At 39.2% G+C, this 16,526-nt stretch overlaps 1 protein-coding gene across 6 annotated transcripts in view; it reads right to left on the bottom strand.

Moving 5' to 3' along the window:
- Positions 1-254: 254 nt before the first annotated feature.
- The window catches only part of si:ch211-1e14.1 (UPF0606 protein KIAA1549), a 53,824-nt gene continuing 37,552 nt past the window's right edge, over positions 255-16,526 (bottom strand). For 3 of the 6 annotated variants that reach the window (XM_046864457.1, XM_046864459.1, XM_046864458.1), the window contains 11 exons: positions 13,950-14,161; positions 12,344-12,453; positions 11,258-11,272; positions 10,560-10,768; positions 8,778-9,007; positions 8,552-8,690; positions 8,145-8,471; positions 4,649-4,701; positions 3,961-4,103; positions 3,221-3,345; positions 255-3,069 (listed from right to left, as the gene is read on the bottom strand). In XM_046864457.1, the coding sequence (XP_046720413.1) occupies positions 2,830-3,069; positions 3,221-3,345; positions 3,961-4,103; positions 4,649-4,701; positions 8,145-8,471; positions 8,552-8,690; positions 8,778-9,007; positions 10,560-10,768; positions 11,258-11,272; positions 12,344-12,453; positions 13,950-14,161 (1,803 nt within the window). In that variant the 3' untranslated portion in view covers positions 255-2,829. The remainder of the gene's footprint in view (positions 3,070-3,220; positions 3,346-3,960; positions 4,104-4,648; positions 4,702-8,144; positions 8,472-8,551; positions 8,691-8,777; positions 9,008-10,559; positions 10,769-11,257; positions 11,273-12,343; positions 12,454-13,949; positions 14,162-16,526) is intronic. The other 3 variants (XM_046864463.1, XM_046864462.1, XM_046864461.1) reach the window with 3 other exon arrangements.

The following is a 16,526-nucleotide window of genomic DNA, read 5'->3' as shown; positions in this document are numbered from 1 at the left end:
TATATCATAGTTTAACATTTAATGAGAACTATTGTACATACGGTAGTTTTTACATTAAACAATAATGTTATGTAAACAGGGACAGCGCTCATATGAACACTACTTAATGGATGTAGCATGCTATTGTAAGAGCTACAAAATTGTGTATGCCATGTTACACATTTGATGCTAATTATAAGCTAGCTACTCCCAAACACTGCACACATCAGTATTTTAAACACGATTCTGTCAAGCAACTCCAATTGCCACTCAAATCAAAGCAACAAACTGAAACATTTTATTTAAATAAGGAAACTTAATTACAGATAAAGGGAATTCCATTGAAACAAACAAATTCAACAAAAAATACAAGGCAGAAACCATAAATGAAACATAAATCAGAAACATAAACTGTTTTTTTTTCTCCATAAACTGACCAGTCAAAACAGTACTCTAGTTTCGCCACTTTAATACAGAATTTGTACAAGTTTTGAAAAAATCATGAACACATATCCGAGCACAAAACAGATCAACGTAAGAGGTGACGGTTAGTACCGGAGACTGAGCTTGTCTGAGACTCAACATTGCCAAATACAGTACTCAGCCATTCCATATATTCAAATACAATGAAGGGCAAAATGTACAGTCAGTTTATTAATGACAATTTAATGGTAATAGTATGCGAATAATAAATATACTGTGATGGAATATACTGCTAGTTTTGCAAAACAACACTGGAAGGATGTTCCAAACACTGCATCAGTCAGAAAAACAATCAATAACACTTAAATATGGCAAAACTTTGGCCCTCAACACAAATGACTTTTGCATTTTGTTCGATTTGGAAACAAAATCGTTTAAGAGCCACTTACAGGACGTTGCCTCATTTGATGAAATACCATTCATACCATTGTCATTTTCTGACAATGCACTAAGAAAACTGTGCACATGATTTATCTTAAGTTTTGTATCTTTCAGCACTAAGTAATAGTAGAAAAATCATGTAAAAAAACAGCAAAAACCCAAAACATTTTTAATGTATATTGCTGTGACAAGAATTGGAATCTCAGGTAACAAACAAATTCAACCTTTAAAATAAAGAAGCTCTTCAATCACACAAAAACTACAGTACTGTATCTGGATTCAGGTTTTTTTTCCATTACAGGTCCTTCAACAGCGCAGGTTCAAAGTTTTGGAGTCAAGGTAAGAGAGGTGAGATGGTTTGGTCATGTGCAGAGGAGGAACATGGGGTATATCGATAGAAGAATGCTGAGGATGAAGCTGCCAGGAAGGAGGAAAAGAGGAAGACCAAGGAGGTGGTTTATGGATGTGTTAAGGGAAGACATGCAGGTGGGTAATATGAAAGAGGCTGATGTAGAGGACAGAGTGGTATAGAGACGTATGATCTGCTTGGCGACCCCTAGCAGCCAGAGAAAAGAGAAAGCGAGAGGAAACCAAGCGAGAGGAAAATCTTTTAAAAGATCGCACAGCGTTAGTACTATCGTCCATTTCTAGAGTTTTATGGCTCAGTGGTTTGCCTGCAAATACACTATCGTGCTTACACAGACAAAGTTGTCCTGGCAAGCTAAAATCAACCTGACTGGAAAAAAAAACAAAACAGGTAAAACACGGTTGCCACAACCACTTTCTTCATCTTCATTGCAGGCTATACAAAAGTAATGATCAATGCCAGGCTTTGTGGTGATTTTGGATCAGATCCACTGCTGAAAGGTGGCACAGATCATGCAGGTAAACGCTGGGCACAAGTTGTCGCCATCATGCCTGTAATATTTTGTAAACTTGACAGGATATTAGTGTTACTCTCGTAGTGAAAATGGAAAAATGTTAGTTCAACATGCATTGTAGAAACACTATGTAATGTAAAAAAAAAAAAAGGTGGTCTGGTGTAGTAATACAAGCTGTACAGCAAAGCAAAGTGAGATCTTATGTTCTGCAAAGTCTAACTGTCTAAAAAATATTGTAGTTGTTGGGTATAAAGTTTGGTTCTTCTAACACTGTATATGCAATTTAAACCTTTAGAAGTCTATGCCTATATTCTGTGATTTGTATGGACAAACAGCTATTTTCCTTTACAGCTAAAGGTAATGTGTGGTATACAGACAGAAAATACTCTGGAAATGATGGATTAAGGAAAAAAAAGCAGAAGATTATTAGGAAAAAATACTACTGCTACTACAAATTTTGTAAAATAGTGCACAGTAAAGCAAGGGTTGCTGGTTAAAATCTAACACAGAGCAAACCTTACGATTTTCAGTGATGAAAGTCCACCCGAGAAAATACTTTTGTGAAAGATTGTGAAAGATTATATTAATTATATAATAAAAAAAACATACACAGTCACCACTTCTGACAGCGAACGTCTTAAGGAATGTGTGGTGGTGAGGTTTTGGCTGCCTTCTCCCCAGTCATTGCAAAAAGACAGTACAACAGTTAATTGCTACCACAAATGTCTGGGTTGCCATGACACCTCAGTTAAGGTAAACACTTTCAGTGTAAAAACAACCAAACAACTTAGAAAAGAAATCCAGTACTGAATCTAAGACAGTGTTGTTCATCGTTCACAATACAGTGCGTGTTTTTGTCCATCTGTGCTTAAAAAAAAAAAATGGGGTCAGGATGTGAATATTAAAGAGTCTAAATGATGGGCATTTCACTCAAATACAATGCTTAGCACTGACATCAGGTTAAGCTTTGGCTGCCAGTGAACTACTAATTTCAGAAAGTTTGACTTTTTCAAGCACACTTCTTCTTTGGGCTTCCTGCTCAAAAACCACTTCCATAGGAAGTACAGTGCAGTATTGCTGGCGGGGTGTCAGGAGGAAGCAGATCTCAGCTGTGGTAGCCCGCGGGGGCCGCTTGCTTCTGGGAAAGGCGCATCAGCTCTTCGCGGATGGCCTTGATGAGAGAGGCGGAGGAATGGCTGGGGGGGATGGAGTCCTCGGGGGGAGCAGACGGAGAGAAACCCAGGCCCATTGTGTCCAGGTGGGCAGGGGGGGCGGACGGCTCTCTCATTCCGCTCCTGGGGGTCTGGAACATAGAGACGAGGGGGTAGTCGAAAGAGTTGAGAACCTGGACAATGGATGCAATGAGATGGCAAGGAAGAGGAAAAAAGTCAGGAGGGGAAAGTCAGCTGCTTTCCGGAGAGAACAATAAAGCTAAAAGAAAAAAGGAGAGGAAAGAGAAAAGGAAAGTGAATATAGTATGGGGAGGCCACACTCACCGGATCTCTGTTCACAGGCCTGAAGTCCTCTTCATGATAATGTCCCCAGTTTAAGGCACCAAGTTGCCTGGCTTCATTTACACGACCTGACAAACCCATCTGTGTCATGTGGTGTAGCTGAGCACCTACATACACACACATACACTCAAAAGCTGAAGAATATAAACATGCAGAATGCCGTGACGTGTTTAAATATAAATGCTAACATAATTAAGTGTTTTCTTTTTCATTCTTTTTTCTTTGGATCATAACTTAGTCATTCAGCACATGAATACAATCACTCTGACGATTTGAAAGGCTTTAACTGACTCTGATTATTAGGTTTTTGGTTGGCATGTTGAATCGTGACACTGTTCAGGCTAAACGATTTCCAATAGCACGGCCTGACGTCAGAAATTCATTGTGACCTTTGAAGGTTCAGTGGATCTATCATCAAGTCACATGCATTTAGCCACAATAAATAACATTGTTGCAAACAGTTCAAAAATCGTAAAATAAAAAAAGTATAGGCCTGGCTTAAATGTCCAAACTTGCTATATCTATAATTTGGCAATGTTTAAGTTTTTCTAATCTGAAAGCCACAAGTAATAACGAAATGGTGATGAAATTATAAACTGTGATCAGGGATTAGCCATTTTTAATTTTATTACAGATGACGAAAAAACAGTCAATTCATTACCTTGTGTTTAATATACCATCCGCTCTACATACACGCCTTACTTTCTGTGTGTACCATGTACCTGTTGTGCCCCCTACTGGCCGAGGCCTGGCAGAAGAAGGCAGTTCATCAATATAGCCTCCTCTGCTGTTGTAGAGCCCCTCAGATTGCAGCTGCTCCCCACTGACTCCTTCTCCTTGATTGTATCCACCTCCCAAACCCTGCCTGCATCGATCATTCATAAACATGGGTGAGTACAGAATATCTGTATATGATTCATGTATAACACTGGATTCAAGCTGCAGATAGACGTCTTCATTCTGGCAAACAGAAATCAGCTCATTCATAAATGTCTTGCGGTGTGATGTTGAATCAGGAATGCAAGTATGTTACTATTAAACTCTGCAGTGCTGTGGTGCTTAAAGACTTATCAAACTCTGGTATAGAAAAACATATGACTAATATTTCTTAGGGGGAATTTTATACTGATTTGGGTGTGTCAGGTAAAATAGAGCAGTAAAAGCACATGCAAATAAAAATGTCCCAAGCGTTAATTATTAATAAAGAACCACGAGGTGTCCTGTGGATAAACAAAGACAGAGAGAGTAGTACTTCGAGGGACTTGACTGTGCATTGTGCTGATGATTTTTAACAACTCACAAAATAAAATAATAAATGGATTATTCATAGATCTCCAGAGCATTGGCGAAATATTTGCTTCAGTAATGAAAATGTTCAATATGCACACAGTGTTTAATATTTGAGCTCACCTGTGCGTTAAGCCTTGTACTGTTGAAGGTGACAGGCCTAAATCAGAATATCTCTGACAATGAAGACATACATACACAATTAGATATTTTAAAACACATTTCTTCTCTAGTTATAGCAAGAAGTGACATTTCCTAATTGCAAAATAACATTTAGCTGGTCAACAGGAAGTGATCTTGGCTGCTTCACCTCACATTTCTGCCATTTTCCCTACCCACTGCTAGACCAGCTCCACTCTTGGCGGGTTTGTGTTCTGGATGAGCTGCAATCTGTTATCTACTGAGATACTTTCTGTAAATCATCCCACATGTATGGAGTAAGCATTTACAATTATTATGTCTTTATGCGATACATGCTTCCTGACTGTGTGAAGGAACCTTTCTGATCACATGACCTCATTCCACTGCAGTTAATCAGCTTTAGTCATTTACACTTGGCTCGCACAGGGTTGTAATAAAAATCAAGCATTAACCTTATTCAAATAAAAGCACTCCTTTTACTTCAGTGGCTAATTTGTCTTGCATAGTTTCTGGTCCAAAATGAAACCCCCTTTTTGCAGTCAAAGGAATACTAATCACTAATGCTGCATCCTATGAGTAACAGCTACAGAATGTGCCACCTCAATATTACATTTCATCTCGACAATTTGCTCGAGGCCTTCAAGCTCCTTCCCTGTTTATAAAGCAACATCAGATCAACATGGTGTAAAGCACTCTCTAATTTTAAATTGGTTTAGAACAGATTGGCTTTAGATCAATTAATAAACAGTCACAGCACATGTTTACTCTCTAACAGAGACAACAATAGTGTTGGGACATTTTTTTATAAGCTTTATGTCCTCTAATATTACAAACAAAAGCCATGCTTTCATGGAGGCGTCCATGTTTTCGAAATTTTTTATAATGAATATGCTGAGCATGGAAACAAATTAACTGCAACCCAAATAATTTCTTAATTAGTTACTTACTAAAGGACAAATGTTTCCCGATTCTGGGAAATGTAACTGAAACTCGCTTCTAACAAACGTCCAAAAGCAGTTTTGGGGGGCATTTGCTAACATTTAAGATAAGATAAGGTAAGATATACCTTTATTCTTTCCACAGTGGGGAAATTTATGTTACAGCATGAATAGAAATGTGCAAGTACAGTAATCCCCTGCTTTACCGCGGGTCGAATCTCGCGTAGCGGTTTATCGCTGAATTGCGCTTGCCAGATAACTAATTAGTTTAGCTGATTTTTCCGGTCTCTCACGGATAGCACGAGAGACCAAGTAACTTATAGGGAATTGTTTTTATAGAGTTTTATGTTGAAATGATAAAATGTATTAATACAAATATAATTACTAATTAAAAAATAAAGTCAAATGTTAATACAGTACAGTACTGTATACATTAAATAGCATTTTTGGGGTTGGCATCCGTTTATCGCGGTTTTTCTTTTATTGCGGATGGTTTTGGAACGTAACTACCGAAAAAAACGGGGAATTAGTGTAAATAAAATAGAGACATAGTACAAATATATACATCACAGTGACAAGGACCAAATTGTGATGAAGGAGGAGAAGGAGAGGAGGAAGACGTCTACAAAGACAGCAGGAAAAGGAGAAGTGTAGAAGAGTGGAGGTTCGGGTTGGTACTTTAAATGTTGGTACTATGACTGGTAAAGGGAGAGAGGTAGCTGATATAATGGGGAGGAGAAAGGTAGATATGTTGGATGTTCAGGAGACCAAGTGGAAAGGGAGTAAGACCAGGAATATTGGAGGTGGGTTTAAACTGTTCTTTCGTTGCGTGGATGGAAAGAGAAATGGTGTAGAGGTGATCCTGAAGGAAGAGTACAGTAAGAGGTGAAGAGAGTTTCTGATAGGGTGATGAACGTGAAGCTGGAAGTTAAAGGGGTAATGATAAATGTCATCAGTGCTTATGCTCCACAATTGGGTTGTGAGATGGAGGAGAAGGAAAAATTCTGGATGAAGTGGTAGAAGGTGTACCTAGGATAGAAAGATTGGTGATTGGGCAGACTTTAATGGGCATGTTGGTGAAGGGAACAGAGGTGATGAGGAGGTGATGGGTAGGTATGTCTTTAAGAAAAGGAATGTAGAAGGGTAGATGGTGGTAGATTTTGCTAAAGGGATGGAAATGGCAGTGGTAAATATTTATTTTAAGAAGAAGGAGGATCATAGGGTGACGTATAAGAGTGGAGGAATGTGCACACAGGTGGACTATGTTCTATGTAGGAGATGCAACCTGAAGGAGATTGGAGACTGTAAGGTGTTGGCAGGGGACAGTGTAGCTAGACAGCATCAAATGGTGGTCTGCAGGATGGTTTTGAAGGTGAAGAAGAAGAGGAGGAGAGTGAGGACTAAAAGAAGAATAAGATGTTGGAAACTGAAGGAGGAAGACTGTAGTGTGAGATTCAGGGAAGAGGTCAGACAGGAGCTCGGTGGTGGTAATGAGCTGGTAAAGTGCTGGATGATTGGGCAACTACTGCAGAAGTGTTAAGGAAGATTGAGATGGTTTGGACATGTGCAGAGGAGGGACATGGGGTATATCGGTAGAAGAATGCTGAGGATGGAGCCACCAGGAAGGAGGAAAAGGGGAAGGCCAAAGAAAAGGTTCATGGATGTGGTGAAAGAAGACATGCAGGTAGTTGGGTTGAAAGAGGCAGATGTAGAGGACAGTGTAGTATGGAGACGGATGATCCACTGTGGCGACCCCTAATGGGAGCGACCGAAAGAAGAAGAAGTCAAACTCGATCAAATTCTTATGCTTGCTCATTTTTCCTGCTTCTAACACATCAACTTTGAGGATAAAATGTTTACGTGTTCACTTAATTATTGTTATTCACTTCACCAGTCATAATTTTATAATGTCAGAATTGTTAGGCCTGGTCAGTGTAAATCAATTTACAGTGCCCTCCACTAACATTGGCACACTTGATAAATACAAAATCCTTATAAATCCTGTGGGGAGGAATGAAGAACTGTTGACCAGCATGGACCTTGAAATTTCATCTGGAGAGATTCTGTATAAAGGAATGGTCCCAGAACCCTTGAAATGTATTCTTTAACATCATTAGGCATTTTAGGAATAGACTCAGAAAGGGATTAAGCACAAAATATTGACTTATAAAAAAATGCCAATAATTGTACACATATATTGAACCTTTTTTGTTAAATATATATAAAATTGGTTTGTGTTTACAATTGTTTGATATCAATAAGAGATTTTTTTTTATTTTTATTTCTGAACAAATGCTCAAAAAGTTAAACAATAAAGGAATCACAGCCTTCTTTGCTCACATTTTCCAAGGGTGCCAATATTAGTAGAGGGTACTGTAATTATTCTGAAAGATGCTAAACCCCTTTGTTAATTTACTACATTTATTTGCTGTAATTAAAGTCATGAAATAAAAAAAAAAGGAGCAGCACAATCTTGGCAAAAAAATAAATAAAAATTTTGTCACTCAAGTTAGTTTGCCATGGTTAAAAGTACTTCTTACCCCGGAAAAGGGACTGAGAGCAGGATATGAAGGCCCGCAGGGTCTGGGCCCACGTGACGGAGGGCTGGAAAGAGCTGTGGGTTCATTCCTGACCCCCAACCCAGGCAGCGTGATGCCCGCGTTGGCGGCCTGTGAAGTGGGAGACACCAGGGCAAAAGCATCATCAAGAAGCGAGTGCATTTGTTGCCGTGCCTCCTCAATAGAGGGCTGAGGGGGCAGGTAAGGTGGAGGGGGGGCAACAAGGCCAGCAGGGGGTGACATTGAGCTCAGAAAGACATCGTCGCTTGGTGATGGACTTTGCGCTTCAGGGCCCTGGTCAGGATCGGACTGAAAAGTAAAAACAACACCTCAGTATGTCCAGATTAAATGGTTTATATGACTGAGAGGATTGATACCAAAGCTCATACCACATATGCTACATTGTTTACTCCTGGGTATTTCTTGTACGTGCCGTCACTGTCATTAGTGAGAAGTCTGTCTCTGTCTGCGTCTGTCAGATCTCCATTTATCTGCTGCTTCTTTCTCTGCTTAGGAGAACGCTTTTCTCTGCCAATGACACACACAGTTACACTGAATGAGTCTGTGCATCTTGAATGGAGTAAACAAGTATAACACACCCTTCCTTTTCCTAACCTTTTCCTGGGCTCGGTGTAAAGGGGGGGTACGCGGCTATCCGGGTCCAAGATCTTATCAATCTGCATTTGAGCTTTCTGGTAGATGCGGTCCTGCTCTTTGGCGTCCCCAAGGCTGTCCATGAGGTTGTCCATGGCGGGGAAGTCATAGTGGCCCTTCCTTTTAGCCCTGAGACGAATCTTATTACGATGGTGCTCAATCTCAGACTTCTGTCTCAGTGCAACCTGGATCTGTGTACGGGAAAAGAGCCAGAGAGAAAAAGAGCTATAACTGTTTACAATGCTGGCAAAGTTTCCTGTTATGTAATATTACGAGTTTTACTGAGCAAATAATTTCTGCCATTCTCTCTTTACGAAAGTGGGGGAGTTAAAGGGGTAGTCTGGCAGAAGTAAAATCTAATTTACAAAATGTTTCCCACAGCACATAAACATGAGGCTCAATATTTATATATTGGCTCCAAAAATTGGTAATATATGTCATTTTGTTTTGTGAAAACTACATTATATAATCCCCATGTGGTCTTTCTTTAAATTGATCCAAGATGGCTAAATCCAGAATGTTAAGTGTTCAGCTACGCAGTCATAATGCATCATGAACTAACCAAAGAAAATCTGTGTGATGTTACTGAAGTGGAATTGGATGGAATAATGAATATACAGAGATGTATCAATTTTAACATTTTGGCTGAGATAGGAATCTTTTACATGCTTGCTCCAAAAAATACTGAAAAATCTCCAGGTAGTCCGAGAGTTACAATGGAGATGCGTTCCGATGACACCATCGTAACTTGAAAATATCTTAAATCGAGACATGGCCTACTCTAAACAAGAGTCCAAAAGAATGGTGATCAGTATGGGGTAGTAAATTGTATTTTGTTAATAATTAAAATATAATTCATAATGAATTTCGCAAAACAGAGCAATTTACAGTACCGCAAAATATAGACTATACAGTATATATCAGTGGTTCAATAACTATTTCTGTCATTCCACACTTCAGAGGGGGTGGATTTTCAACATCTGAAAAACATCTGAAAAAAGCTAATCTCACAGAGATAAGATGTGGCAAAAGGAATGAGATGGGCAAGATAGACTTCATTTTAGTTTCGTTTACGGTGGCTTTTTGGTTGATTGGTCCTAGTATCTACCTTGTTTTTGTGTGCTTGTGGTGAATTGCCTGTTTTTTTGTGGTTTATCTCACAATTGTATCCACTGATGTTGTTATGGCCACTACATACACTACATTATAGTGTGTTTATTGGATTCCACTGTTATTTTTGCACAACAGTTCAAATATTTCCTCACAGTACCCTAACTGATTTAGTTTTAATTTACTTGCATTAATGACCTAATTGTGTGTTTGTGGTTGCTTTGAGTATATGAACTTTATATAGAATAGAGAAAATCATTAATGAAGATTAATATACAACATAAAAATTTTTTATAAGTTCTGCAGGTCATTGTGCCTCATCTGTCATGTCATAGAGGAAATAACACTTTGCCCCACACTTTGAGAACCACGGGTATATACGTGGACTAGCGCCAGTGGGGGCACGTGGAAAAGCACAGGTTTGATTTTTGCAATTTTGTCTTTGTATTGCTTTTGTAGTCGCAAGATCGAGAAAATGTAAGACAAACCATCATAACTCTGGGACCATCTGTAAACATTTTGACTTATCTACTACAAATTGTGGTAAAGATTGAGTAAACTTGATTTTTACCCCCCAAAGTATTCCTTCAAGAATGATAAAATACATCAGTTGGGAGCGTTATATTAAGGTACCTCCTTGTTTATCTTGCTGTTGTCTGCAGCCTTGGTGTCGACTGCAGGGCAGGGTAACGGCAGAGCCGGCATGGGCTGCATGGCGATCAGCTGAATTTTGCTGGAGAAGCGCTTGTTGGCACCGTCTGCAGAACGGGACATCCGGTCCACATGTTCAAAAATGGATGCCGATGATACCTGTTCATCTGCAACATTCAGTGTAGGAGGACCTACAGAGAGTAAAGCATTATTCTAGTGCTGTTATATCAAAAGTGGATATAATCAAATAAAGTACAAATAAATCTACAATGTACAATCTGTTCCACTTCTCCCTTATGTTGGAGATTCAGAAATTCAGAACGCTCTCTCCTTGAGGTATATAGAGGACAATATAAAACCATTACGTTAATATGCTAACATCTTTTCTTTCCAGCAGGGGGCAGTGCTTGCCGTAACATAAAACATGCTGACTTTTATTCATAGCAAGACAGTTTGAAATTGGTGTTGAGGGAGTGGAGGTAATGATTCATAATGAGACAGTCAGTATGCACTGTGCATGATCTAAAATGACACTATAAGGTTTCTAGTTCTATAACTATAATTGCATGCCTACATATGATGGAAAAGATCGATCTTGTGAAAGAATAGACAATTGAAAAGATCACACAGGCCTACTACAACTCCACTAGGTCTACATAATAAATCAGAAAGGCGCTTACCAATTTTATTTCTCCCTGAGAGCCGTAACAAATTAAAGAGTGTGAAACAGTGAGATCCCGAGCATTGAGAGCTTTGTTATGCCTCTAATTTGTGCTTTATAAAAAAACAAAAGGAATGCATAAAGAGCCTGCTTTTACTACAGGAGTCACTCCTAATAGAGATTTTGGGAGGGTGAGACAGTGAGAACACTACAGAGAACTAAGAGTTACACGTGTTAAGGCTGATTCGGTTTGATTCCAGGCATTAGAAAAAGCAGGAGAGCTTGATCAGCTCATTCCTCAACACTGAGCCTGGATTAACTAGCACTGGCCTGTCTGGAAAAGGGGAAGGGAAGGGGAATGTGTGACATGAGATGGTTTAAGCAAGAATTCAGGAGAGATTAACATCTCCCCATTTAAGTATTCAAGACTGACCAAAAGAAAAGAACACAGAAAAAAAGCCATTTCCCACAGTGTCACTTCAGTCACATGTCTGATTATTGCTCTTTTTAGAGCAGGGGTCTCCAAAACTACAGGCTTTGGTACTACACAGAAAAATAAAAATGTTAAAATTTTTATTTTATTTCCATTTGTTTTATTTATTATGCAGACAGCAGAGTGTTTAATAAACAAAAGACTACTTTTGCCTCTGGATAATTTCCCACACTTGGTTTTTTTTTGTGCAGTTGAATGTTTTTTTTTTTTTTTTAATGCGATAAAGCACCCACTGATTCTACATTATGGTGGGATGATTACATTTTCATTATATATGGAATAATAAAATTGATATTGAAATCATATAATATGCATAATAGTAATATAATTTTGTTACTATTTACTATTACTAGTATGCTCACTATTGTGGTTAGCTATGCACGTGGCCCCACCCCCGGTCCATGTCAACATGGTCTTGCTTTAAACTGGTCTTTGATGCAATAAGGTTGGGGACTGTTATTTTAAAGCATCTCTTAAGAGCATCTTCCTTCTAATTTCTCCCTTTGTGTGTTCACAGATTTCATTTTGCAGCCTCTACGTAATCATGACTCTGTCAAACTACTGTATTAGCTAAAGTGACATGTAATATGAATCTATTAAGGGTCATCTTACGAGGTTGCTTGGGATCACTGGACAGTCCGGCTTGTCTCGGGTTCGCTTTCGGAGACTCCCTCTCGCTGAATGGCTCACTTCCCAACGAATCACCGTCGGAAGGAGAGATCCTTACACAACATAACCCACATCAAGAAATGTATTTACAGTAAAATCGTGGACAGAGTTTCAATATGTGAACTGAGAGTAATCTTAATTTATAGCGATCAGGCATAACTTTATGGCCACCGATCAGGCGTAACATTATGACCAACTGCCTAATATTGTGTTGGTTCCCCTTTTGCTGATTAAACAGTTCTGGCCTGTTGAACATTTCCAGCATTTACTTCTTTAGCAGTTTGAGCTAAAGGAGCTCGTCTGTTGAATCAGTGCATCAATGAGCATCGGCTGTCCACGACCCTGTCGCCGGTTCACCACTGTTCCTTCCTTGGACCACTTTTAATAGAAACTGACAACTGCAGACCGGCAACACCCCACAAGAGCTCCAGTTTTGTAGATGCTTTGACCCAGTTGTCTAGCCATCATAATTTGTCAAAATAACACAATCAACTTTGAGGACAAAATGTTCAACTGCTGCCTAATAAATCCCACTTACTTACAGGTGCCATGATGAAGAGATAATCAGTGTTATTCACTTCACCTGTCATAATGTTAAAATGTCAAAATGTTATGCCTGAGCAGTGTATATGGTCAAAGTTTAAAGCAGCTGCTTGGCCTGTCAAGATCACCGAATTCTGACTGATTTATCAGAAATCTGAATTTATTAGAAATGTGATTTATATTATTCTTTTTTTATATACCAAATGTAATATATAAGTATAACAATATTAAAAATAACTAAATGGTGCAGAAATGTGACGGTCAAAAACAACTGAGGATAAATATTCACAGATTTTATAGATTTCTAATTCTTAATTAATTTATTTAGTAATTGTGAAAGGCCAAGTGGCTGCATGTACACAAAGAAAATAACTACGCGAGATAATTCATCACAAAGAAATCTCCTTTTCCTGCATAATAAAACAACTACCTCAATCACTCCACTGATACTTCTTGATTCTTTAAATTAAAATGGCACATGGCACAATGCAGACCAACTGATTAAAAAGGAGATGTGTGGAAATATTGATACGTTTCTGCTTAAGAATGCTTCGTCGATTAGGATGTTACAGAGTGCCTATCAATTACATAGGTAAAGTATGTGGAAATATATTTCAAATAAAACATTTAGCAAAATACCAGGTATTATGGATTGATTAGGCCAAATTGTTTCAGATTGATTTCATTCAACTTTTGCTTCATAATCTAATTCTCTGCACAAGATAATAACCATGTTTGTCAGTTATCGATGATTTGCAATGCCAGATGATCTGTGCGGTAAGCAAACAGGCCTAGTCCCTTGCTTCATACCATTACTCTGATACATGAGCTATTGATCTGTGGCCTAGATAGAAAACACTTTTAAAAAGCCCTATATTGATTTACGAAAACCTCATCATTGATGGAAGCGCTTTCTTTAAATTGATAAACGTGTTATTTTAATACGAGCATGATTGTCTAATAGACCACTATTCCACTATCTGGTCACTCGAATGCAGCTGCTTACTGTGATTTTCTGTGCTGGCTGTTACAGGAAGCCTTGGTGGAGGAGCCTTTGGAATTTTTGGGTGTTGAGGCTCCGGTGTTCTCGTTGGCGTTCGGCTCTTTAGCTGGAGCCGGTGCCGGGAGAGGTTCCTGAATCACCCTGAGGTCATCCTTACTGTGCTGGCCCAGGTGCAGCTTGGCAAAGTCAAAACCCTTCACACTGGGAGTCTGCAGCTGGAGAGAGAGAGCAAGGGAGTAAAAGAGGGAGGGAGGAATTAATGTGCATGGATGGAAATAACAGATAAGCGCAGAGGCATAAGGGTGGAGAGAAAGAGACCGTGGGGCCTGAGCAGGCTGGGAGAGGAGGAAGAGCTTAAAACAAAATCTGGCCAGGCTCTGATCTAAGGGGCTGCCATGAGGTGTGTATGGATGAACAAGAATGGAAGAATTGCACATGAATAGACAGAAACTATGAATGTCAAATGAGCTGAGCTTGGAAAAATCGGGCAGAATGCTGAGGATTAGCTAGAGGCACAGAAGACAGACAGGCAGTAAAAAAAATAAAAAATAGAGTGAGCTGCTGGTCTGTCTGCTTGCCTATCTGTGGTTGGATAAAAGACCAGATGAGAACAAGAAGCAGAAGTCTCTTAACAATGCAGCTTAATGTCAACAGTATGTTATCTCCAGAGACAGAGAAAAAATGCAAAACCCATCCATAACAGGTGGGGAGCGTTACTGAAAAGAAAAGCTTTTGTTTGGTTATAACATGCATATCAACTATTATATTAGCTAGCGCTGGTTTCAGACAATGAAACTCACTCACTAGCTGTCTTGATAAAAATGTGCTGAACCTGTAAATCATTTGGGAATGTGTACAGTTCTCTATTTTTAAAGGTATGTGAGGCTGTTTATAAATAGGACTCAACCTGAATACAATTAAAAATGTCTCTTACGTAGGGCCTGAATCTAGGACAATGCTTCCATGCAGAATGCTCTAATGAATAAGGATGAACAATGAAGCATTTAGACACATCTGGTGTTCTGAGTCATTTTCCAATTTCTACTTATCAAATCTATTACAAGGGACTTGCCCGCTACAGGGAACACAGCTACCACTGACTGCAGTCATTCCTTTCTCACCTTTCTGTGTTCATTTACCTCTGCCTCTTCCTCCTTCTCCTCTTCTATACTCTCTTGTTTCTTACTGCTTGGGGCAGTAGAGATAGATTTCTGATTTGGCATTTGGAGAAAGAAAAATTACAAGGTATTTTTTTTCTACATGCTGACCCAGTTGACCACTACAACAGAGCAGAACTACAGGCTCAGAATGACTAACCGTCTCCTACAGGAAGACAAAAAACATCTACAGGGAACATTTTGCAAGACTCCTCAGCTACCATCTACCTCCTCCTCCTCCTCTTCTTCTTCTTCTTCATCCTCATGTTCCTCATTCTCCTCCTCTTCTTCCTCCTCCTCCTCCTCCTCCTCACTACTCTCTATTACCAAAAGCTTTTCACCCTTGACTGGGGTCATTAACCTTTGGCGTGAGGGTATAGATTTCTGTATTGAAGTAGTGGACTGGATAGGGAATGGAAAGTAAAAATAAGGTGAGATGAAATGGTGGTCAATGCCATTACAATATTAAATTTGAATTCTTTATAATGAATTTGAGGTGACGTAGCATTTTGACTTGGATTACAAACTAGAAGGTCAACAAGAAGTCGATCAGCTGTGTGATCAGATTGCACTACATTGTGTCTGTTTATATTCACTCCTGGGTATAGTTTTTACAGTTCTCCTCCGACAGTACTGTATAATTAAAGTATACAGTAGGTTTACTCGTCGGCGCTATATTGGGTTTTGTGTCTTGTCTTGTGTTGTCTGTCTGCACTATCTGTCTGTACTGTTTTTTGTCTGCACTGTTTGCACTAGGTTGCACTCATTGCACTTTATATAGCTTGTGTTGTGTTGTAGCTCTATGTTGTTGTTTAGTGTAGCACCAGGGTTCCGGAGGACCGTTGTCTCGTTTTTACTGTGTACTGTGTACCACTGTGTATAGTAGAAATGACAATAAAAGCCTCTTGACTTGACTGTTACCTCACGTTCACACTAACTAGTTCATGTATGACATGATAAAGCAACAAATGCAAATTATTGACTGGAATGTTTGCTTGGTTCCATTTATGGTTTGATGCACAAAAATGCAAGTTAAACATACAACCATGGTTTCCTTTTTCCTGTCATATTCAATGCTTATAAAAACATTAGGAAGAAATATAAATCTTGAAATAATTACAGAAGAAGGTGGCAACAGTAGACACAGTAGACGTGGCAATTATATAAAATGTCACAGAGATGCAGAACACCCTCGGAGGTAAAAAGCTATCTTTCGTTTTTCTCATACATAAGTTCACAGATGCCCACAATTGGCTAGTGTTACTCTTATCAACAGGGTAGAGAGAGTATGCCATCCTCACAGCCAGTGTTGCTCCCTTAGCTACTGGGATTGAATGGCTTTTGGACGATTAGGATTCCAACTCCTGACCGGGTAAACACATTTTTCTGTTGCACCACTCAAGAGCCTGGTTATTACCATTTC

The sequence above is a fragment of the Silurus meridionalis genome, chromosome 13 (genome assembly GCF_014805685.1).
Source record: "Silurus meridionalis isolate SWU-2019-XX chromosome 13, ASM1480568v1, whole genome shotgun sequence".
Classification (NCBI taxonomy): Eukaryota; Metazoa; Chordata; class Actinopteri; order Siluriformes; family Siluridae; genus Silurus; species Silurus meridionalis.
The sequence above is the reverse complement of the archived record's forward strand: the minus strand, read 5'-3'. Positions and strand labels throughout refer to the sequence as shown.